The 24558-nt window shown below is 46.4% G+C and overlaps 1 protein-coding gene across 11 annotated transcripts in view; it reads left to right on the top strand.

Moving 5' to 3' along the window:
- Positions 1-5656: 5656 nt before the first annotated feature.
- Positions 5657-24558, top strand: part of RAPGEF1 (Rap guanine nucleotide exchange factor 1) — a 156790-nt gene continuing 137888 nt past the window's right edge. For 7 of the 11 annotated variants that reach the window (XM_064291302.1, XM_064291285.1, XM_064291293.1 and 4 more), the window contains exon 1: positions 5657-5758. In XM_064291302.1, the coding sequence (XP_064147372.1) occupies positions 5698-5758 (61 nt within the window). In that variant the 5' untranslated portion in view covers positions 5657-5697. The remainder of the gene's footprint in view (positions 5759-24558) is intronic. The other 4 variants (XM_064291288.1, XM_064291287.1, XM_064291289.1 and 1 more) reach the window with 3 other exon arrangements.

Consider the following 24558-nt stretch of genomic DNA (forward strand, 5'->3'; position numbering starts at 1 on the left):
GAAGAGCTCTATACATTAATCTTTTTGAATTCTACCTCTGGTAATTCCAAGACTTATCTTCCTCTGGGAGGTTTCCTGGTTCTTTGTTTTGGTTGCTTGTTGGAACCATCATAGTCTGCCTCTTTATGTGATTTGATATTGACCATTGTCTCCGAGCCATCAATAAGTTATTATATACTTACCATGTCCTAGCTTCATGTTTTGTTTTGATATGCCTAAATAGGTTGGTTGTGTGAGCTAGTTTGATTATTGGTGTCTTTGAAGCTCTCATGTACTGTCACCAGGTGGTTAGAGCTTCTACTAGGGGTGTGAGCTCAGGAGTCCATTTACTTTTCTTGTGTGGATTCGGCTCAGCTGTCCAGGTCATCAGTCACCAACTGTGTGGTGCAGGCTATCACCCACAGTCCTAGACAGGCAAGGCTATGTAAGGGTGATTGGAGCAGGCACAGGTATCTGGCTGCAGTAGGGGGTTAAGTGCTGAACAAAGTAGGGGGCTGATGGCTGCCCCTGAGTGCCTCGGTGGAAGGTGTGTCCCTGTCCCCTAGAGTGTATAGCTGGGTGGGTTTTGCAGCCAGACTTTGGGCATCCAATGCTGTTGGCTGTAAGTACTGGGAGGCACCACTTGTTCTCAGACCTCTGTCTTGGGTAGCTAGGTAGTATGGGTGAAGCCACTAGTCCCCAGGCCCCAGATGTAGGTGGGTGAGAACCCTGCTTATCGGCAGGGTAGTGTCAAATGTCATGAATCTGCAACTCCCCCTTAGCTGTTGCAGTGGAAAATAGGCTTCAGGTATATACCCTGTTATACAATGCTAATGACAGCCTACACTGTTGAATGGGCCCACATAGGTCTGGGGGGGGTGGGGGGGTGGGAGGGGTAGGGGGTGGGGGTGGGGGTGGGGGTGGGGTGGGGTGGGGTGGTGAAAGGCATTCAAAGTTTGTGGACCCCTTATGCCTATCCCTAGGCAAAGGGGTAGTGCCTGCCCTGAGTTCCTGACTTAAGGGGTGTGGTGAGTTTTCAAAGCCACAAGACTGGTTTGGGCGTGGTTAGTTAGTCCTGAGCTCCCAGCTTAAGGGAGCTGGCAATTTCTTGGTTTTGTTTGTTTGTTTATTTGTCCCCTCCCCAAAGCCAGGAGACTGGGTCAGGTGTGACAGGTCCCACTTCTGGCCTAGGGGGTGCAGCAACCGCTGAACACTGCCAGTCTAGCACCAGAGCAGAGGGGGGAGGCGGGTGAGGGGAAGAAAGGCACTTCTCCTTTACGAAGCCCCAGGGGGGAAAGGGTTATTTTGATCCCGAGCGATAGGTTAGAGGCTTGCACTTAACTTTCACAGATCTAGTGCTGCTTCCCCTGGCTCTGGAGGCTTGTGCAGACTCCCTGCCACTCGGTTTCTCCCCCTACCCCCTCAGTGCTGGTTTCTCCCAGCATGGTAAAATGCATCCCAAGCGCTACTGCTTGCCTCAGCCCACCTGCACCAAATGATCCAGCCTGCAAGGTGCCAGCTAGGTCAAGTCTGGCACTTCTTCTCTTCTTCTGAACTGTCTCTGTCTCTCCTGGCCACTCAGTCCGAGTCCTCAACTTTGTCTTTGATGTTTAGGGCTCCTAGATTGTCATATGTAATCAATTCACTTGTTTTTTCAGGTCTTTGTTGTAAGAGGGGCCACAGGAAGCATCTGACTATTACACCATCTCGCCCCGCCTCCCTCAGGAATGTTCAGGATATAGTTCTTCCATCAGGACAGCCTCCTCTCTCTGGCATCTCAGCCTCTGCTCTGCTAGGGCAAGTGTTACAAAGCTCTTTTAGCTTTGCCAATAAGTGCTCCAAGGTACCCCACTCTGCTAGTAAGCTGCAGCCCAGAGGTGCTCAGCTCTAGCTCCATGGGTTGGCACACCTAGCTCCACCAGTGCCCAGAGGCACCCCATCCCTCCAACAAGCCTCTTGCCCAAAGGTACTCAGCTTTCTTGCTCTGTGGGCTGGGCTGTTTCTTGCTGGTCTCCTGCTGCTGTTTCTCTGCTACTGTTTCTTGCTGTCTTCTGTGTTACAGCTCTCTATCTCTCTCTCTCTCAGTTTCCTGGTTCTGAGAGATTCTCAACACAGGTATCCTGGGTTCAAAGGATGCTCACTACTCCTGGCTCTTCTTTCTTGGTGGTAATGAGATCCTCTCTTTCCCACCTCTGGGATGGCTCATCTTAAGCCTAAAGGGATGGCAAAACTGATCAGTCCTCTTGGTGGGCCACAATTACCTTATTTGCACAGTCCCGCCAAATCACTTGGGTGGGAGTTACAAGACCATGGCAAGAAAGGCCATGCAAAAGTGATCCATTGCACAGCAGGCTGGTACACGCAAACTAGATCCAACAACCCAAGCTGAAGTGAGCCCCGGTACCATCAGCATCACTTTGGCTGCTTCTTCCCCTAACCTCACTGGATTCCTGTTGTTCCAATAGCCAAATGTTGTATGCAAAATGCCTAGAAGAGGGTGTGACTCCTTTGGGAAGGCCTTATCTAGTACATGCTCTTGGAGCAGACTCCTGGCCACCTCGCCGTAGTGGTCATCTGGAATGTTCTTCTGGAATGTTGGGAAAAGGCCCAACAACAGCCATTCAAGTATGGCTTGAGCTCCTTCTCTGTGCTGGATTTGGCGATGCAGAAGTACACGAGCCAGGCACATTCCCTGCCTGCTCACAGTCCCCTGGAAGGGGCAGACATTAAACCAATAACTGTACGAGGAATCAGTGAACTATCTGGAGGCATGTACTTGGAAGGAGTACACCTTCTCAGCAGTCTGAGGTGGCGGAGATGGACATCTGTGGTTTTGCCTCATCAGCATCTCTTCCTCTGATGCTGCTTTGAGCAACCACCCTTTCCCACCCCCAGGCTGCTGATTCTGTGGCCCCCTCTCCAAACTGGAAATTCGCACAATCCATAGGCTGGCCAATCTATGCATTTTGCCCCCTTGTCTGCAGTAACTGGCTCAGCAAAAGGCATGTGACTCAAACTAGGCTAATGAACATCCGCCATGAGATTTGTTTTGGAATTATGGTGAAAGCGACACTCTTTTTCCACTGGGGTTGTAAAGCTGGTAGGTGACAAGCCTGGGGCAAATAGAACCCAGTCTTGTGGGAGAACAGTTTTGAATAAAGGCAACACAGAGATACAATATTGTTGTTTAAGAGCTTGAATTTAGCTGTGTTTGGACCTGGCTGTATCCCTGGTTTGGTAGCTACGATATTCAACAAATTTCCTTTCTTGCTCTGAGCTAGGTCTCTGACAGTGAAATTAAATGTCTCGACCATTAGAGGGCTGTCCCCACTGTGGGAGTCAAGGATGAATTCCTGGAAGAAGTAACCGCTGAACCAAAGAACAAAAGATGACTAGGAATCATCCAGGTGAAAAAGAGGAGAAAGAACGTTCTAGACAGAAGGAGTAGCATGTGAGAAGGCCCCCAGGTGGGAAGAACATGACTTTAGGAATTTGTTTGCTTCATTACCCTGTATGTGTTCTACTATAGATATAAATTAAAAACCAGTTGCTGTTGAGTCGCCCCCTACTCATGGGCACCCCGTGTGTGTCAGAGTAGAACTGTGCGCCATAGGGCTTTTAATGGCTGATTTTTTGGAAGTTGGTTGCCAAGTCTTTCTTCCAATCTGCCTCTGGGCGGATTCGAACCTCTAACCTCCAACTTTTCGGTTAGCAGCTGAACACATTATCTGTTTGTACCACCCAGGGACTGCATAGATATAAAGATCTTTGATGAATAGCCTTTTTAAAATAAACTCCACAACCCTTACTTACAATAATGTCCATTTGTAAAGTGCCTTCATGTTTGCAAATCCTTTGTTACTTGATATGTCATGATTTATTAAATATATTTGGTTTTGCTCTCATGAATCCCTGCCTGAACCCAATATTCATTCAGTCTAATTTTCTACTTCTCACTCAGAATTTCAGATATAAAATACTGGCCCCTTTCAGTTCACAAGCCTAGAAGAATTGGGAGCCTAGAAGTCTAATGAGTGGCAAGGAGGTGGGCACAGGGCCGGGGGCCAGTTGTGCCTGGCTGTGCATCTGCCAAGAGAGCTGAGCACTGCCACTCTGGCTCAGAGCAGCCATTCATCAGCTCAAAAAGTGAAAGGAGTTCCTCAATCTTTGGCTTAACCTTTAACCCCATGGAGGGCTGGAGCTGACAACTCTGGAAAATTGGCTGCCATCTACAGCCGTCTCTGAGTGACAAGATCAGTGGCCCATCGGAGGGTGAGGGGAGATGCAATCTGGAATCTCTTGCTATATCAACCACCTTTCCTTTCTCCCTGTACTTCCCCCAAATCCTGTCCCTATCACCAGCTTATTTAACTGTTAATTCACCTATTTTGAGGGAAACAGGAGGGAAAATTGGTTTAGTTGGTTTTATGTTACTTCTTTTGAACATTCCTTGTATTGTTAAAATTTATTGTTACTTGCGTTATATGATTTAACTTTGACTCCCCAGCTAAATTATGGGATCTTCAGAGGGAAGAATCAACCATGTGCATTTTTTAGGACCCACAGCACCTAATTCAGTGCCTAGCCCTAGTACTCATTGATTCTTAAATGAATGACTTAAATTTTTTTTTATTGTAGTGTAAATATACATAACAAAACGCCCACCATCTCAACAATTTCTACGTGTACAATTCAGTAACATTGATTACGTTCTTCAAGTTATGCATCCATTCTTGCTATTCTTTCAAAATCATTCCATCACCATTAAATGAATGACTTTTAACGAACTCATCACCATCCAAAAAAAGCCCATGGCTGACAGGTGAGCATGGCAGGAAAGGATTGCTGGCTGCCTGATGGGGTTGGGCTCAGGCCTTGGCAGGAAGGCTGGGTTGCAGGGGACACCAAGCCCCTGGTGGAGTCAGGCCCAGACCTGGCTAGGTGGATTCTGCTGTCAGGGGGTGCGGAGTATCAGGCAGGGGGAGGGTTAGACCAGGCTCAGGAGACACAGTGTTGAGTTCTGGGTGGGGTCCAGCCTAGGCCCAGGTAGGTGACTCTGGCTGGCAGGGGGCACTGAGTACAGGCTGGAGGGATGAGTCCCAGGCTTCGGCATGGACTCCAGCCAGCAGGGGGTGCTGTATCCTGGGTAGGGGGAAAGTACCCGGCTTTGGCACGAGACTTCAAACTGGTAAAGAGTGCTGTCATGGTTTGAGGGGGGTCAGGGGACAGGGAGCACCGAGCCCCGGGTGGCGTCAGGCGTCAGGCGTAGGCCCAGCCTGGTGACTCCAGCTGGCAGGGGGCGCTGAGTCTCTCTGTGGGGTCAATCCCGGGACTTGTCATAGAGACTCCAGGCCGGCAGGGGGCACTGTGTCCCGAATGGGAGTGTCAGGCCAGGCTCCGGGCCGGCGGGAGCCCGGCAGGTGGCGCTGTGGCCGCGGCCGAGGCCCGGCGGGCGGGCGGCGGCGCGGCGCTGCGGCCGGGCTCGCGGGCCCGGGGTAGCGGCGGCGGCGGCAGGAGCGGAGGAGGCGGAGCGGCGGCTGGCGGCGGGAGCGGCGGCGGCGGCGACCCCGGGCGGGCTGGAGCGCCGGTCGCCGAGCGCACAGGCCGCGGCCCGCGGAGCCCGCCATGCCGGCGCGGGCCTGAGGCGCGGCGAGCCAGGGCCGAGGCGAGCGGCGGCTGCGCCGGCCTGTCGCCCCGCAGCGGCCCGGCTCGGGCCCGATGAGCGGCGGCCTCGGCCTCCGGCGCAGCCCGGAAATGTCTGGCAAGATCGAGAAAGCAGGTGAGGCGGCGCGGGGACCGGCTGACTTCGTCCGGCGCCGCGGGCCGCTGGGGGCCGAGGCGGGCGCGAGCTGCCTGCGGCCCGCGTGGGCCCTGCCGCACTGCCGCTGCGCCCTCGCCGGGAAGGGGTTCGGATTCGTGCCGGGATGCGAGCACCCCTCTTCTTGCCCGGGGAGCAGAAGTGAAACTGCCGCCGAGGCCTAATTGGGGCGCTTTCCAACTTCACATTCAAAGGCCGCTTTCAGCCGGTGGGCTGGTTGCTCTCCGTCCTCTCTCCCGTGGGCTCGGCCGGCTGCAGGAGCGGTGGCCGGAGGGCGGACGCAACGGGCGAGACTTTTGGGGGTGGCATTTCGGAGGGCGGTGGAGGTGGGGGCCCCCTCCCTCAGCAGCCGGGGGTCTCCTTTGTGGGTGCTGCCTTGGTCTCTTAAGCAACTTTCAGAAAAATGGCCTGAACCTGGGGAAGGGGAAGAGAAACCCCGGCCGCGTGTCTTCGGCGGCTCTGAAGCGCTGTGCCGGCCTCGGGGCTTGTTTGTCTTTCCGAAGGCGAAGAGTGGAGCTATAAAATGTGTCATTGCTAATGAGCCTCGGGTTTAAATTTAACTTAAAGTATCCACTTCGGTTGCTTCAAAGGAAGCAGTTAAGGTGTGTTTGGGTATTTTTCCGGGCTCAGTCAAGTTTTCCTCTGTTATCAAGCTTCAGTCTGGAAGCAGGGCATGTGGGGAGCAGGTTGGCTTTGAGCAGCTTATAAATCTTGATGCAAGCCTCATCTCTTTGTGTGTGCCTAGAAATCTTGTGAGTTGCCTTCTGATTACCTGGTTTTGGCCTATACTGGGAATAGACTCTCTGAAGATTCAATTACCGTTGTGCATATGGGGCCCAGGGCTTAATTAGTTGCGACACCTCATGTAGTGAATTCTCGGGTCCAAGGTGAAGTAGATGAATGGTCCAAGACTCTTGTACTAAAAACAAGTCTGGTTGTCATAATTAGGATACCAGGTTAGCTTCATAGCTAAAATGTGGAAGGCAGGGAGGGTTTTAGGAAGCCGTAAAGGAGCCCTGATGGCTAAGTGGTTAAGAGTTTGGCTCCTAACCAGAAGGTCTGCAGTTCTAATCCAGCAGCCTCTCCTTGGAAATCCTTCGGGGCAGTTCTACTCTGTTGTTTAAGGTCACTATGAGTCAGAATTGACTCGATGGCAATGAGTTTGGTTTTTGGTTTAAAGGCGGTAGGTAGCATTGATTTTGGAAGTTCGCTTGTGTGTTTCCTGGGTTGAACTGGAATACTTCTCTAGGGTGCATCTCTTGAGTGGACCCAGAAGACAGTGTAATTTTGCAGTCTGTAGTTGAAGCACAAGAAGGGAAGTAACCTTTATTGAGGGCTTGCTACGTATCTGGCTCCCTGTCAAGCACTTTAAACATATTCTTTAATGGAGCCTTGCAGATCCTCTGTGAGAGAGAATATGGTCCCTGTTGTACAGGCTCAGAGAGGTTCAATGAGTTGCTGGGGGTCATCTAGCAAGAGGGCAGCAGGGTGGGCATTTATGCCTGGTCCTCATATTGGAAGGTTGGGTGTCTTCTGCACGGGAGTGGTCAGTTTCAGGTGTGATTTCCTGCATATTTTTGTCACTGTTTTTCAGCCTCAGGGCCTTGCCCAGTGACCATAAGTCACTTCCCTGCACACGTGCTGTTCCAGAAATATCTTGAGTTAATCTTTGAAGCATTTTTTAGGAACGTCTTGTATAGTATCTCATCGGAATGGTATTATCAGGAAGCTTGGATGATTTAATTTTAAAATAACATTAACTGAATTTTCTTTGATTGTATGAGTATACCTGGAAATCATGGAAAAGTAAAAAGAGCTAAATGAAAAGCACCTCCAGTCCCGTGAATTGCTTTCCATGGCTCAGACCTGTCTGGATGAGCTGACTTCCTTTGAGTTCTCTAAGACCCAGAGAAAGGACTAAAGTCAGTTTACATTAGCATAAGTTATCTCTGGGCCTTCTCTGGACACTGCACTCTGCCAGGTGCTGTGCTGGATGCAAAAACCAGTAAGTCAGGAAAGCTTGTCTGAGGGCTGGAGAGCTGGACCTGGGGTAACGCGTGGGCTACTTGGTATTATACCTGTGCTGTAGCAGGAGTCAGCTCCAGTGGGCACCAGGTAAGGAAGGGGCCTTATCAGTTGAAGGAATTAGGAAGCTTCTTGAGGGGATGGTATTTGTGCTAGGCTCTGAAGAGAGAGCAAGGTTTCCCTGGGTGGAGGTGGATATAGGAAGAGAGCCGAGTGAAAGGGGTTGACCAGGGGCTGCAGAAAGCACGGGTGGAAGATGGGTTTGGTGGGAGCTGGCAAGCAAGAAAGTTCTCAGTGGTTGGGAAGACCAGGGTGGTATCTCAGCTGGCTTTGGAATTACAGATGTGGAGCTAACCAGAAGTCCAGATGATGTCTTTTATTGCATAAGGTTTTCTACTATGACCCATATGCTTTGGAACACTTCTGTAATGAAGGGTTGCCCTTCCTGGTGGTTTTTACTGGTCATTACAGTGGTGGACAGTTCGAATCCTCCAGGCAGTCCTTGGAAACTCTATGGGGCAGTTCTACTCTGTCCTATAGGGTCGCTATGAGTCGGAATTGACTCGATGGTAGTGGGTTTGGTTTTTTTTTTTTCAATAGGTGAACTTCACTTTGCTTTTGTAAGAGGTTACCTGTTAAATTTATGTTGGAATTTTCTAAATAGACCTAATGCTAAGTTATCCAAAGGAAAGGTCTTTAGGTGAAACGGTGACTTCTCCTAGCAAGTGAATAATGTCTGGTAAATTTCAGAGCGGGAACTTAGTAAACATTTATCATTGGGGTTTTGCAGTTTTCTGTAGAAATGTTGCTGAAATGTGTTCGTAATCTCTTCACTTTAATAATAAAAAGACTAGCATTTTACTTTTCAAGCTTTTTTAAGTGAAAGGAAGGCTCCTTCATACATCCCTACAGGTGCAGTGGTTAAGCGCTTGGTTGCTAACTGAAAGGTCGGAGACTCAAACTCACCAGCCACTCCTCAGTAGAAAGATGTGTCAGTCTGCTCTCCTAAAGATTACAGCCTTGGAAACTCTATGGGGCTGTCCTACTCTGTTCTGTAGGGTCGCTGTGAGTGGAATCTACTCAGCCCTGAGACTTTTGCCCATTCTTCCATCCTGCCTCATCACCACCTTGCCTGCTACCTCCTCCATGAGCAGCATCTCTTTAGCCTCTGGGAAGATCTTTGTGAGTCTGTCCTTGTTGCTTCAGTACCTTCATTTATTCATTCAGCACTGCGGGTGGGGCCTGTAGGAGGGCAGGTGGTTTCATAGGGATGCAGAAAGGCAAACCTTAGGTCAGGCTGCCCCAAGTCCTGTGTGGCCCATGGGGGTTGGAGACAGCCTGGCTTCCAGAGGGTGGCAGAGGGACACCTTGCTGGGCTGGTTGAGGCATGTCAAGTTAGGCTTGGTGGAGGAGGGTTGAATATGGAGGGCCAGGGAGAAGGCTGGGGTGGAAGGGAAAACTTCTAGACTCCTTGGTGTCTTTCAGAGGTAATGAGGAGGCGGAGAGTAGAGTTGAGCCAGATGGGGTTAGGAAGCCATGTGGGGTGAGTTTGTGGGCAGGCCTGCTAAGGAGGAGAGCTTCTTTCTTAGGAATTAAGAGTTTGTAGCCAGCTTTTCAGAGGCTGGGGAGACTAGGGGCCCAGAGGCCACTTTGGGCCGCAAGTTACGTGGCTTTAATTGTGTACACAGTTATGGTGGTTCTCAGTTGGATAATGTTTACTTCCAGTGAAGCATCAGGTGAGGAGAATTAATACCCTCACATTTCTGGAGCTTAAACACCTCTATTGCTGCAAGTGGAGGTCGCAGGTTGGTAGCTGTGGGCTGGATTCAGTCCATGGATGTGTGGAGTTTGAGCCACATGTGTTGTTGGGAAAAAAAAAAAGATCAGTATTGGTGATCAATATTTAAAAATTAGGAAAATTGCTCAAAACCTCAGGTTCCTGGTTCTCTTGAAAATGAGGTACAATGGTAACCCTGAGCCCTTGTTCCTGTAAGGCAGTTGTGGGTGGGGGCTGGGTAGTAGTTATCCCCAAAGTCCCCACCGTGCCCACTGCCAGCCACGCCACTGATTCTTGTTGCCCATGCTGGCTGTTAACCTTTGAGTTGGTGTCTCTTACCTTAGAGAGCCATTCGCATTTCTTTGCTTTTGATCTGGTGTATAACTTTGAGATCTTTGCCGCGTCCTTCATTAATTCACCCCCGATTCATCATTTAGTGCTGATTGAGCGCCTGCTTGGTTAAGCTCCGTGTGAGGCTCTGGGGAATATAGTAGTGAACTCAGCAGACAACGTGCAGCCCGCCATCAGGACAGATGTTGGTAGCGTGAGGAGTGCTGGGAAGAAGTGCAGGTTATCAAGGTATCAGACTCATGGCAGGGAGAGGGAGTAGGGAAATATTTCTGTGAAGAATTGAGATTTAAGGTGGAGGATGAGTCGAGTTAGCTGGGTACAGCAGAAGGGAAGGGGGACCAAGACCCTGAGGAGAGAGCCCTGAACGTTGGAGGGACTAAAAGGCCTTGCGGCTGTAGGGAAAAAGGTGGCTTCAGTTTTACTCGATTGTACTCATCAGAGTTTCAGTTGCTCATTCCTTCATGCACTCAGTTCATTCATCAAATAGCTTACTGAGCATCCCTTAAGGGCCTGGAGTTGTTCTAGTCCTTGGGATATAAGGACAAGACCTCACTCTGTCACTCCGTCACCCCCTCCTTTTACCTTTTAGCTTGGGAACACACTAAAACCTGCTGCTGCCATAGAGTTTAGCCTGGGAAGGCAATAAAAATTGACATCACAAAGAAGTAAATTACACCCTCCCCCATCCCCTGCTCCCAGCAGACCACAGATTATCTAGAAGTTTCATCATGTACCAAGCCTTCTGGTTAGCTCTCTGGGCCCCTTGCAGCCTTGGAGCATTCAGTGAAGGGCTGGTGAAGTGGCAGCGAGCTCGCTGAGCATACCTTCTGAAGTCAGAATAGAGAAGGTGTCTCCAACTCAGTGCACTACTATTTTTGAAATGCATGAAGATGCTTTTGTTGTAAATTAAAAGGAAATTTGCAGTGACTGCATTCATAGTAGTTTTTTGTCGTTAGGTAGTATTTTCTCAGAACAGATACTAAAAGTACAAGTATTGCACCAGGCTGTGCTCTTTTTGGCCTGGGAAAGAGGCCTTTTACCCAGACAGATGAGCAGTCACTGTGTCTTCATCAATTTTAACATCCTTTCAAGATTTGCACTTACTTTCTTTTTCACAGTTAGCAATTTTGTGATCAAAATGTATTCAGTCAATAGATATAGTATTTTGATGGCCCCTTCTGAATGGCCCTTCATTCACTCACTCAGTAACATTTATGAGTGCCTTTTCATAGCCCTGGTAGGGCAGTGGTTAAGAGCTGTGGCTACTAACCAAAAGGTCAGCAGTTCAAATCCACCACTCACTCCTTGGAAACCCTGTGGGGCAGTTCTACTTTGTCACTATGCATCGGAATTGATTTGGCAACAGCGGGTTTGGTTTGTTTTGGTCTTCATTGCTAGGCTCATAGGGCATAGAGCAGGCAGGAACCTTGTCCTCCAGGAGTCACATGACAGGGGCAATGTTAAAATGGTCTTGAACAATTCTGCAACTTTCTGTAGTTTTCAGAATGCATTTATATACTACCTCATTTCACCTCATCCTTACAACAGCCCTGAGGGCTAGGGCAGGCCTAATTATCCTCATCTTGTATCTAAGGACAGTTAGTTAAGGCTCAGAGAAACTTAGTAACTTGCCCAAAGTCACACAGCCCTAACAAATGGAGAACTTATTCCAGACTCTGACTCCCTGCCCCAGCCTTCTTTCTGCCATCACAGAGCATGCTTAGAGCCCCCTACATCAGTGAGACACAGTAGGTCTCTATTCTGATTCTTGTTCATCCTTCTAATTTTTTTTTTTTTGATCCTGCCCCTCCACCCCGCATAAAGCCACCAATTAAAATTAAGTAGGCCCAACTCGGTCTTTAGGCTGCATATAAACACTGATAACATTAGCAGTACTAATGGAGATAAGAAACAGTACTAATATTGGCTAAATGTGTTTAAAAAAAAAGTCAACCACAGCAACCCCAAATGTTTCCTGGTCTCCTGAGCAGCTGTTGGCAGAGGTGGTTTGAATGGGATTCCTTGCAGCCAACAGTCCTGATAGAGGCCTATAAAGATGAGTCATGTGTGAGCTTGCAGAAAAATCATTTCCCAAATTAGCCTGGATTGGCGAATGCCTTGAACGCCAGGCTGGGTCTTACCTCAGCTCAGCTGAATGTGTTCCCTGTTGCCATAATAAGATGACGCACTGGAAAGAGAAGAAGCCTGGCAACGCTGCCCACTTACCGCACCCGGGCAGCCTCTTACAGGGACACTATGCTGCTGGGGACAGGTGTTCCTCTGACTCGTCACCCACCTCGCCTCAAAGACAGTTTTATGAATAAATGAGTAGAACCCCAGTTAGTGAATTACTAAGGGATCTGTCACCTAATAAGCCTGTCATCTTAGTTTCTGGTCATTTGTTTTAGACCATCTGTGTAATAATCCAAGACCTGACATTGTGACTATGAGTAATTCTTTCCCCTTTCTGGGTCTCATTTTCTCCATCTGTGCTATGAAGAGCCAGGATTCTAAGATTAATCCTTCGGCTGTTTTTAAGGAGCAGGTCTCTTTATACATGTGAAGGCCATTGCTAACAGGGAAACCACTTTGACTACAGTGAGTCCTTCCTGCTCAGCTGTGTCCCCTGTGGCTCCTCTTTGGACCCTCCACCAAACCCAGCGTGAAACCCACTTCCTGGGTGTTCTCACAGCCTCCTCAACCAAAACCGACTTCTTCCAGGATGCTTGGTGCCTTCTCTTCCACTAGCAGAGAGTAAATTCCATGGGGAAAACCTCAAATAAACACTTTGGGTGCATTAATATTGTTTAACTCATTCAGAAATCAAAGCCATATTTTCCTTGCTGCAAGTTAAAAATCAACAAATACAGTCTTAAATAGACTGTCAACTCCATGAGGAAGTGTGCCTGTCTCATTCCTCACAGGGTTGCCATCACCGTACCTAGCACGTGGTAGGCGCTCAATAAATACTTAAAGAATGAGTGAATTAATATCATAGGATGAACTTTGACTTCTGATTTCTAGTCTCAGTTATCTTATCTTTAAATGTAGCTTCTTATGGTTTCTGAACTGCTAATTGCAATGTTTCTTGGTGAATTAATGTAACAGATACTTTGTACAATGAAGGATATACGTATAGGTGGGGGTACCGTGTTTACCATGAGTTGATTAGCGTTTTAACATAGTCCTCTGAAAATCGATGTTGAGGCTAAAGTCAAATTCCCAGAACATTCTGTTGAGAAAACTCTAGCACATGATGAGAGACTGAGCCATAGCTCAACTCAGATACTTTGTGCATCAGTTTTAGCCAGTCAGTGTATACTCATATTGAGCTTCCATGACGTACAAATGACCGTGCTTGGTACTGTAGGGTGCACAGGACCAAAGTATTCTTAGGTAATGCTCATTCTGCATCTAGTAGTTGTAATTGCACATTACATTTACAAACCAAGGTATATGCCAACTTTTTAGAGTGTTAAAAAGCAAAGATGTCACGTTGAAGACTGACCCAAGCCGTGGTGTTTTCAGTCGCCTCGTATGCGTGCAAGAGGTTGGTGATGAATAAGAAAGACTGAAGAAGAATTGATGCCTTTAAATTGTGTTGGTGAAGAATATTGAACATACCAAGGACTGCCAAAAGAACAAACAAATCTGGCTTGGAAGAAGTATAACCAGAATGCTTCTTAGAAGCAAGGACGGGGAGACTGCATTTCACATACTTTGGACCTGTTATCTGAAGGAATCAATCTCTGGAGAAGGACATCATTCTTGGTAAGGTAGAGGTCCAGTGAAAAAAGAAAGACCCTCAACAAGATGGATTGACACAGTAGTTGCAACAGTGGGCTCAAGTATAACGACGATTGTGATGATGGCGCCGGACTGGGCAGTGTTTCGTTCTTTTGTACGTAGGGTCGCCATGAGTCGGAACCAACTCGACAGCACCTAATAAGAACAACAACTCAGCCTTGGGCTCATAACGAACAGGAGTCCTTGTCTTCTTCTTTTTTTTTTTTTTCAGTTGGCTTTTGAATGTCATTTAGGACTAGCTCCCTGCACCATCAGCTCTGTTTATGGAGTGAGTGTATGGCACATGTTCTCTTTGAGGGGCTTGGGAAGGTTGGCTATTGGGGTTCTTTTGGCTCCCCCTTTCTTTTTTGATGATGGCCTTAGACAGAGTCCTGCCATTTCCACCTCCTTCGTGAGCTAAGATACAATGGAGGGACTTACCTAAGTAGATTAGAAATTTGGTATTTGATGGTCACAATTCCTTCCCCTCTTTTTTTCTTACTGGTTGTGGTTTGAAAGGCCTTAGTTTTTTGAACCAACATCCTGACCTGAAACTTGCAGGCTGTTCCCTTCTTCCTAAAATATTTGTTACTACCCCATAACACTTAGACCTTTGGCTCCCATCAGGCCCTTAAAGGTGATCATTTTTCTTGCCTTTCACTGGCTTCCTGGCACCACATAGTCTTTTTACTGTAAATTAAATTTTGTGATCAGGAAACTGTGCCCTCCTTTGAAAGCATAGAAATGGAGCTGTCGAGCACAGTATGGTGTGTAGCCCTCCCCAAGGTTGAGGACAAAGGGGCAGATTTCATGCATTTGCTTTATAGCTTTTTAAAATTTATGCCATTGGTGTAGACTTGACAGATGTGGCTTCCAACTACATGGTGTGCAGTTAAAAATGGCAGCAGCCCTCCGGTCTCCCTGGAGCAAGAGTCTGATGCTTGCAATATTTCTGAGAAGGAAGGCGTGGACACGGAATGAGAAGAGAGGACAGCTGAAGTCCCGTGGAATGTGATGGAACCAAATATCAACTTAGTTGACTTAAAACAAGCAACAAAAAACTCTGGTTGGGAACAATGGTTGTATTTATTTGCTGGTTATGGATAATCACACATGCTTTCTCTCCTTCAAGTGACTGGTTGTAAATAAATAGATGGATAATTGTGCATGGGTCATGAAATTGGCTACTCTCAATCCTTTCTTTCAATAATAATTAAAAATAATAGTAATAGCATTAGGCACTTACCACATGCCAGTGCCAGGCTCTGTTCTATGTGTTTTATACATGCTGCCTCATTTAATCCTCACAATAAGAGAAAGATACTGTTACTCTTCTCGTTCTACAGAGGAGAAATCTGAGACACAGAGCTTTTCTTTTGTGTGTGGTATCCTGAGATCTGAAATAGTTGAGGTTGACCCTAGCCATATACTGAGCTGGGGCAAAGTTAGGACGAAAGCCTATACAGTTACTTCTCACTTATGCAGAGTTTTATTGGTTCTGACGTTACTCTTTTGGCTGTTGTGACTTAAAATGATAAAAATGAGCCTCCCCATTTCTGGGGACCCCTCTGCCACTGAGACAGTTGCCATTGTATTAGCTTCAGGCTCACTTACACAGCTCTGCTATACTAAAAGGGCCACTGGATAATGCTGGAGGGATGCTTGAGACGGCAGTCTCCTGGCCCTACTGTTATCCTGCTCACAGATGGTTCAGAAAGCCCTACTTCTTGTTGGGTGACCTTGGGCAAATTGCGTCATCTTTCTGAGCCTCTGGTGCTTCTGTTGTAACTTGATGGGGTGGAAAAGACTCAGAGGCCCTTTCTAATGCTGATTCCCTGTGAGTCTAGTCTGCCTTATAAAAGGGGCAGTTGGATATATTTCGGTTGTTTTAGTAGCATTAAATTTTGCATACCCCTCCAAAAAACCAAACCCATAGCTGTTGAGTTGTTTCCGACCCATAGCGACCCTACAGGACAGAATAGAACTGCCCCATAGAGTTTCCAAGGAGCGCCTGGTGGATTTGAACTGCCGACCTTTTGGTTAGCAGCCATAGCACTTAACCACTATGCCACCAGGGTTTCCAAATTTTGCATAGGTAACAATTAAAACTTATATAATCCATTATAGCGTTCAAAACACTTTCATAGACATTAGTTGTTGTTCTCATAAGGGATTGGAGTTAATAGCAGTTTTCCCAGATAAGGAGGATGACAGCTGACATTTATTGAGTACTTTTTGTGTGCCAGGCACTGTGCTAGGTGCTTTACCTTTAGGTGCATGGATGATTTAATTCACTCTGTTCTGATGATGAGAGAGAAATGGCAGGTATTTTGCCCATTTGACAATTGAGGAAAGGTAGGCAGCAAGAGAGGAAGTGACTTGCCATGGTGGTGTATTGAGTGAGAAGTAGACCCAGTCCAGGAACTTGGGTTTCACTCATCACTTCTCTTCCCTGTCTCTCCCCCGTGCCCCACCTCAAGTCTGGACTGTAGGATCTAGTGCTCTGTCTGCTGCAGAGCAGCAGGGAGGCCGACTTGGAGGCACCACCTGTTGTCTTTGGTTAGAAGCTACCTTGGGATTCCCCTGGGGCTTTCCAGCCTCTCTGCTGGACTTTTAAGGTGGCTGTACATCTGCCTGCAGATTTATGAAGCAGCTTCTGGTCTCTCAATTATAGAAGTGGCTTAAAAAGTACATTTGCTGAAAATGTTGCATGGGAATCTGCTTTGGAGAAACCTTTCACAGATGGTGAAATGGGAATGTGGCCCTTCTTCATTAAAATAGTTCATCCAGCCATCCGAGTGCCAAGCAGCCCGCCAAGGCAGTAGAGGGTACTGAGAGGAATTAGAGACGTCTCTGCGCTTGGGGAGTTGCCAATCCGGCCACCATCTGTGCTGTGTGCAGGGGACTTTTTATCTTGGCTTTCATACTTTTCTCAGTGCTCATCCATGTTAGAAGGCAGCATGCACAAAACCTGGGCTGGGGGTCAGGAGACCTGCATCATGGCCCCTGGGCCTGCCACCAATCCACTGGATCTGTGCACCTTGTGAGACCTCAGTCTCCCCACCTGTGAGATGAGGGGATGGAGTTAGTATAAAAAAGTATAAAGCAGTGACTAAAGCAGGAGATTCAGAATCCTATAGATGTTGGTTTGAAACCCAGCTCTTCCGTGTAGTAGTTGTAGGATCTTGGGCAGGGCACTCAACCTGTCTAAACCTCAGCCTCCTTATCGGTAAAATGGAGAAAATAGTGACAGTTATCTACCTTAGAATGAAATGAGATCATGCACGTAAAGCACTTTAGCAGAGTCTCGACATGTAGGGGCAGCTCTCCCCTGTCCTATAGGGTTGCTATGAGTCAGAACAGACTCGGTGGCAGCGGGTTTTTTGGTTTTGACACATAGGAAGTGCTCTACAAAAGTTAGCTGTTCTTAGCTGAGATCTCCTCCTGCCCTACAGTGACCATTTCTTAAAAACGGGTAATATGGTAGGTGAAATTCAGACCTCTGTACTCACAGAAGGAGAGGACTCTCCGGTTGTTGAAATATTTTCTTTTAGTCTCTCTCTGTTTTTCATTTGTGGATGCCAAATTCCATGGAAGTGATTTTCATGACTAATAAACCTCCGAAGAGATAATTTATAAGAAAAGTAGATGGCATTTCATATTCACCTACACACGTAGCCCCAGTGCAGGTGAGCAGATCAAGGAAAGAACTGATTTTATTTCTTCATACCTGTCTAGCAGGACTGGGCCTGTGCTCTGAGGGTGGCAGCTTATCTCCAAGCCAGAGCAGTGCTGACCACAGCAGTTAAATGTTTTTGCTTAGTCCCAAGAGACACCACCTCAGTTTCTCCTGGCAGGGGTGACCCTCAGGATTAATTCAACTGTCCTTGTCCAGCACTGGAGGTGAAATGATCAGAGTACGTTCCTTTTGTTTTGTGACGGTTAAAATACCACACACCATTCAAGATTCTTATACACAAAAAAAAAAAAAAAAAATTTTTTTTAATACACAAGTAACTTATAAATTGCATTGAGCAGCTGCAAGCAGAGTGACTTTATACCCATTATTTTCCTCCTTTGATTAAATTTCACAGTTAAGATAAATTCAGAAATCTTATTGCGTTGTTCTCCTTAACATGTGCTCTCTTGGCTTTTCTGGTACCTGAAAAGAAGTGTGTAGGTCCTTTGCACACTGGTAGTGCAGCTGGCTTTCAACACAGTCCTGTTTGCAGAGACCAAAACCCAGGCAACCCTTTTCACTTTCTTTAATCATTTGGTCCTGAAGCTCCAGAACTTCTCACTTCATTAGCATAACCACACTACCACACTAATTTGTGCTTCTGCCCCAGCTTGTCAAGAGTGCCTTACAAATATTAATTCTCTGAGCTCATCAGAAAACCAAAGGCATAGATCAAAAGTGTGTTTTCCTGCGTGATCTGTCCTTGCTTTTTTTCTGTTCATGTGGAGCTGTCTCTATTAATTACCCTCAGTGTACAAGGTCGTAGGATGAAGTTTTTATATTTGACCAAGATAGAAATTGGGCTGGGGGACTGGACTTACATTTCAGCCTCACGCTGCAGGGAGCTCACAGTTCCTGGTCCCAGCTTGGTAGGCAAAATGTACCTACTGTTAAGGAAGTCATGTGGGACTAAAACTGTCATGGAGAACATGTGAGGCACTGTTACCAGGAATGCTTGAAGCAGTGGCCTCTTTGGGCAATGGAGAGATCTGGCCTGAGCAGCTAGAGCCTGCCTTCCAGCCCAGCAGTGCCACAGACCTGCTGTGTCCTCTGGGGCGTCCACTATCCCTCCCCGGACTTCTGGGTCCCCCTCTGTAGATTGAGGGCCTGAACCAGAGCAGTGCTTCCACAGGTTTTTAAGATCGTAAGTTCTGCTAAGGATCTGAGGGAAGCTCTGTGAACCCTGTCCCCAGGGGGAGAGATTCATTTATGTGCAGAAGTGGTTCTGCCCGTTGTGAATTTCTACTACCCTGTGATAAATGATAATTTGCAAAACACTCTGGATCTTGGAAGGGTTGGATGGAATCTTGAGTGTCTGAAATAATCAGTACTTAGTTTCTCCCAGTTCAGTCAAACCTGGGTGCAAGTGACAGACAATAATTGCATATTCCTGGGTTTTTGTAAGGATTCCATGAGAGGATGCTTGCAAGCAGCTTAGCATAAGGCCTATGTGAATAGGAATCTTTCCCCCTTCTGTGTGAGACTTTTTTTTTTTTTTTTTTTGGTACTTCAGGTGAAGTTTACAGAGCAAATTAGTTTCTCATTAAAAAATTAATACACATACTGTTTTATGACATTGGTTGCCAACACCACGACTTGTCAGCACTCTCCCCTTCTTAACTTGGGGTTTCCTGTTACCAGCTTTCCTGTCCCCTCCTGCCTTCTCGTCCTTGCCCATGGGCTGGTGTGCCCTTCAGCATGAGACTTTTAAAAAAAGAATTTTACATACAGTAAAACTGACTTTTTTTTGGTGTCCAGTTTTATGAGTTTTAACACGTTTTGACTTGTGTAACCACCACCAAAATTAGGATACAGCACCGATCCGTCACCCCGAAAAAAAACTCCCTCCTGCTGTCCCTTTGCAGTCAAGTCCTTTCCCCACACCTGGCAACCAGTTTTGCTTTTTCCAGAATATCATATAAATGTGATGATATAGTATGTAACTTCTGGAGACTAGCTTCTTTCACCCAGTGTGCTGCCTTTGAGATTCTTTAGGGTGTTGTTTTTTACCAGGTCACTCCTTTTTATTCCTGTGTAGTATTCCATTGTGTGGGCATACTACTGTTCATCTGCACGAGAATTTGACCTGGGCTAGCTATCTAGATCAGCTTCCTAGGAATAGATAAAGGTGGCATGTGACAGTTGGATTACTAGACAACGTTGATTATAGTAAAAATGATTATAGTAAATTACATTTGGGCTGGTAGAACTATAGATGAACTACAGATACTTTGGGCTCCCCTGAGTACAATGACTTGTAATTGGGCATGGGAGCCTGTGCAGTTACGAGAGACATTGGCTTCTGTGGGGCAGGAAGCTTTTAAGCCAGGGTGTATTGTGTACCTAGATGTGGATCCCACTGCCTTGCACCTGGGCACCTCAGCTCTCCTGGGCTCCTTCAAGACACTCACAGGAGGGAACCACCCAGTGCTGCTCCCTGGCAAGCTTTGCTTCCTGTCCTGTATCCTGAGTATGTATATCAAGAGTGCCTATGAAAGTCCTCGGGACCTAAACATCTAGTGGAGCCCAAGACCTTGGTGGATGTGGGAGTCTGGCACATAGTGTTTAATGAATGTTAGCTATTCATAAAGACCCTCTCAAGCCTCTCAGTGGTTTCCATTTAAGGACTCTGCTCAGATACCATCTCTGGCACTTACTTTCTGAGTTGACAACATAGATGACATCTACTTTAGCACCACTTGGCGGGATCTCAGGTGATTGGCCACATTTTTGAGAGGGTATCGATGGCTTGGGAGAGGGGAGGAGGGAGAATGTTTTAGGCAGAGGCAGTAGCTTTTTTCAGTAATTCACCAGCTGGCAGGTCCTATTAGATGGAATGGTGCTTCCATTTGGGAGTTGCCACTTAGAGATTGCCATTATAAGGTCTCTGGTCCCATGAGTATCATTAACACACCTGTGTGAATCTGGTGATAACCAATTATACTGTGTTTTCTTGATACTAAGACACCAACACATGCAAGATGCATCACTGATTTAATAATGCTTCTTAGAAAACAAAAAAAGGGAAAGAAAATACATTAGCAGGGTGGATTATAAAATAACACAACCTTCCCCTTATCTTTCAAAAGTTAAACTGTGAAAAAAGTATGTATCTTAGAATCAAGGAAATTGATTAAGCAGAGATTCATTCTTTCAGCTTGTTTCTTGAACACCAGTATGTACAGTTCGTGGTAGTAGATGCTGGGGACACAGTGATGAATAAGTCAGAGCTTCTGCCTGTGTGGGGCAAGGCTCTCTCCAAGCAAGACAGCCTTTGAAGAGTCAGACTCTGGATTTTTGCTAATAAATGTACCTCTAGTCTAGCCTCACAGGTCTGGACACTAAACCAAAAAAAAAAAAAAAAAACCAAACACGTGTTGCTGTCGAGTCGATTCTGACTCATAGTGACCCTATAGAACAGAGTAGAACTGCCCCCATAGAGTTTCCAAGGAGAGCCTGGTGGATTCAAACGTCCAAACTTTTGGTTACCAGCTGTAGCACTTAACCACTACACCACCAGGGTTTCCATATGGACACTAGAGGAGATTATTTTGAGGATTACTGTGCTTGTGTGGACCATAACAGATGGGATGGTGATCACACATGCCAGGTTACGCCTGCTGTTCTGGTATAATTATTAAGAGCATCTTCTCTGTCATTCTCAAAGGTGTCCTCGAGTTTGGATGGGAAGATACTGAGTGAATAATCATTTATGACTCTGAGTTTCATCAGTTTGCGTTGAAGAGGGTCTTGGTTTGCTGGGTGAAAGAACTGTTTCAGAAATATGGCTTGTTCCAACACAGGGTCAAGCCCATAGAGTCCACAGGAGGGTCAGCTGAGTTTGGTTCGGGCCCTTTCGCTCCCTGGGCATCTACTGCTTTGCACGTTCTAGTCACTCGACTCGCAGAAGCGTTGAAATCTGGAACAATTTGGTTTAAAAGAAATATGAACATGGACATTACAACAATTAGAATGTGTTTTCCTTATGATAAAAATTAGATTAACCACATCTAAAATTTACGTTCTTCGGAATGGATGGAAGATTAAGTCTTGTAGATAAAGCTGGGCAAATAATTATGTAGGAACACTAGACTGGGTTACATGGGACAGAGATTGCTTTTAGCCAGTAGCAGTATGGGGGTTGAACCTTTCTAAGAAGTCTCATTTTTATGCAACTGGTATATTCAGTGTTTAAAGAAAATAGCCAGAAAGGCAGGTAGGAGGCTTCGTGTTTGTGGCAAATTGGTAACTTGCAGCCTGTTATGTTAGAAAGTATTGATGGCAGGATCATACGGGACCAGGTGGTCTCTATCCTGAGGACCTGCTTGGTGTTCTCAGTTGTTCTCACTTTAGCACGTAGAGCTAAGCTCAGCCTCAGAGTTTCTGATTCAGTAGGTCTGGGGTTGGGCAGAGAACTTGCATTTATAGCAAGTTCCCAGGGGATGTGGACGCTGCCACTGGAATAGGTGGAGGGGCACACTTTGGAGCCACTGCCCCGAGTTTAACCATGGAGAGGAATGGAAAGGGTCCTAGAGATTTGACTTCAGAAATACAAAGCTGCCATTAGTATAATAATAATGATAAAAATAGAAGGTAACAAACAGCTACTGTGCATTAATCCCAGGAACTGTGCTACATACATTTCATCTTCCCAGTAGCACTGTAAAGAGGCAGTTGTTGTTAGGTGCTGTCAAGTCTATTCGGACTCTTGGATACCCCATTTGTGCAGAATAGAACTGCTCCATGGGTTTTCAAAGCTTTACCTTTCGAAGCAGACTGCCAGGCCCGTTTTCTGAGGTGCCAGCCTTTTGGATAGTTAGCGGCTTAACTGTTTGTGCCACCCCAGGCAGTTAGTGGCCTCATTTTACAGATGAAAAACTGAGGCTCAGAGGGCTTTATGTGACTTGCACAGCTAGCGTGTGAGAGAGCTGGCTTGGAGCCACTGCCCTGTATCGCTGGCATTATGTACTGTAGTGCAGTGGTCTTCACGGCCGGCAGAGCTGGGGTTGAGTACACAACATAGCCCCTTGGTGTTCAGAAGAAAGTATTGGAGCTTTGATTTACGTTGACCACTTTCATCTTTAAAAACAGCTAAGAAATGATGTCTTCCTGGTCTTTAAGTTTATAGATTGACACTGGTATCAACACCCAGACAGTCGTGGTCCCCTCTAGTACTGGGGATACCTGAAGGAAGGCTGAGAATTCCATGGTTCAGAGGAATTGATGGTGGTGCCCTTACTCCTGTGTCCGCTTTCCACGAATTTCCGTGTGCTGCAATTTAAATGGTTCTGGGTAAGGAGATTCATGGATTATATCATTGAGTTTTTACCAAACTAATCCTTATAAAATGGGTAAATGGCTTAAAAAATATTTCCACAAAGACATTACAGATTGAAGATGATTCTCCTAATATAAGCACAAGTGAACAAGAAAATGACAATGCTGACACTTCTCCTCTTTCTTGTCAGCAGTTGTTAACCATGTAAAAATGATGGTGATCTAATTAGCTCTGACAAATGGCCAGAAGCTTTGCAGTTATAAAGAAAACTCTGATGAATCTCACACTCAGTGTGTATTGTGCCTTGGGATATTAGCTGATTAATTAGGTTGATATATTAGTCATCATGATTAGGACGACATTTTAAAAACTAAGCATCCAGAACTTGAAGACAAAACTCTAAGATTTGTTATGTTTAATTTGAAGTCACTCACTTCAGCACTTTGGCACATAGTAGTAAATGTTTACAAGCATCTTTTGAATTTTCTTAATGTATAAGTGTTCTAGTAACACATATACACATCCATCTCAGCCTACCTTTTCTGGACCCTCTTTCTCCTCCCAACCATTTTGGAATTCCCTAGGGCCCAGTTCTGATATCTCTTCCTAGATGATCTAGTCCCAGAGCTCTAAATACTATCTAAATACCAGTCACTCCCAAATGTATATTTCTAGCCCTGATTTCTCTTTGGAATTGCAGACTTACATACCCGACTGCCTGCTTAACATCTCCACTTGGATGTCTTTTAATCGTTCAGACTTTGCGTGCCTGAACCAGACCTCGTAGTTCCCCACCTTACCCTCTGCCGAACGAGATCCTCCCTGGGACCTCTGTGAAAATAAATACTATCTTTGATCCAGTTGTTCAGACACAGAAACCTTGGAGTCATCTTTGACTTCTCTTTCTCACAATCCATGTCCAACTCATCAGTAGATTGATCCTGTAGATTCTACCTTCACATAGCCCTGAATCTGACCACTCCTACACCACCTCTGCCAAAACCTTAGTCCAGGCCACCACCATCTCTTCCTGGACTGCTGTAGTACCCTCCTAACTGGTTTGCCAGTTTCCACTCTTGCCTCACAGATGTCCATTCTTTATTCAACACGCAGAGTGTAAATCAGACCAAGTCAGTCCTGCTCGAAAGTGTCCCATGGCTTCCCATTGAATTTCGAATAAAATCTGAAGTCCTTACCATGGCACCTTACACTGTCTGGTCCCTAACTAACCTCATCTCTGACTACTTTCCCCCTCACTGTATTTCAACCATGTAGACTTTTGTGTTTTTCACAAACCTCCACATGGAACATACCAAGTATACTACTGCCTCAGGGCCTTTGTATGTGCTGTTCCCTCTACCTGGAACATTGGTTCTCCCAGATACTGTGGTTCTCCTATTGAGAGTCCATGGGTTCAAATGCTTGTTCACCATTTGCTGATTATGAGACCTTAGGCAAGTTGCCCACTGCCCCCCCCATTTTAAAAACCAGTTTTCTCATTGATAAAATGGAGCTAGTGGTAGAGTTGCTGTGAGTTCATGCAAGGGAAGCACTTAGATCTTAAGTACTTAGGAAACATGAGCAGTTCCTTCTGTTCACACATTTGCTCCCTGACTCCATTCAGATTTCTGTCCAAATGTCACTCCAGAGAGTTCCTTGATACCGTCACCCCTGGTTTTTTTGTTTTGTTTTGTTTTAGTTTAGCATTTATTTGCCTTTTTGTGATTTTTCTTATTAGGATGTAAGTTCCCTGTCAGCTACTGTTTCATCAGAATCCAAAATGGTGCCTGGCACATAGTTGAAGC

This window comes from Loxodonta africana, chromosome 9 (assembly GCF_030014295.1).
Source record: "Loxodonta africana isolate mLoxAfr1 chromosome 9, mLoxAfr1.hap2, whole genome shotgun sequence".
Classification (NCBI taxonomy): Eukaryota; Metazoa; Chordata; class Mammalia; order Proboscidea; family Elephantidae; genus Loxodonta; species Loxodonta africana.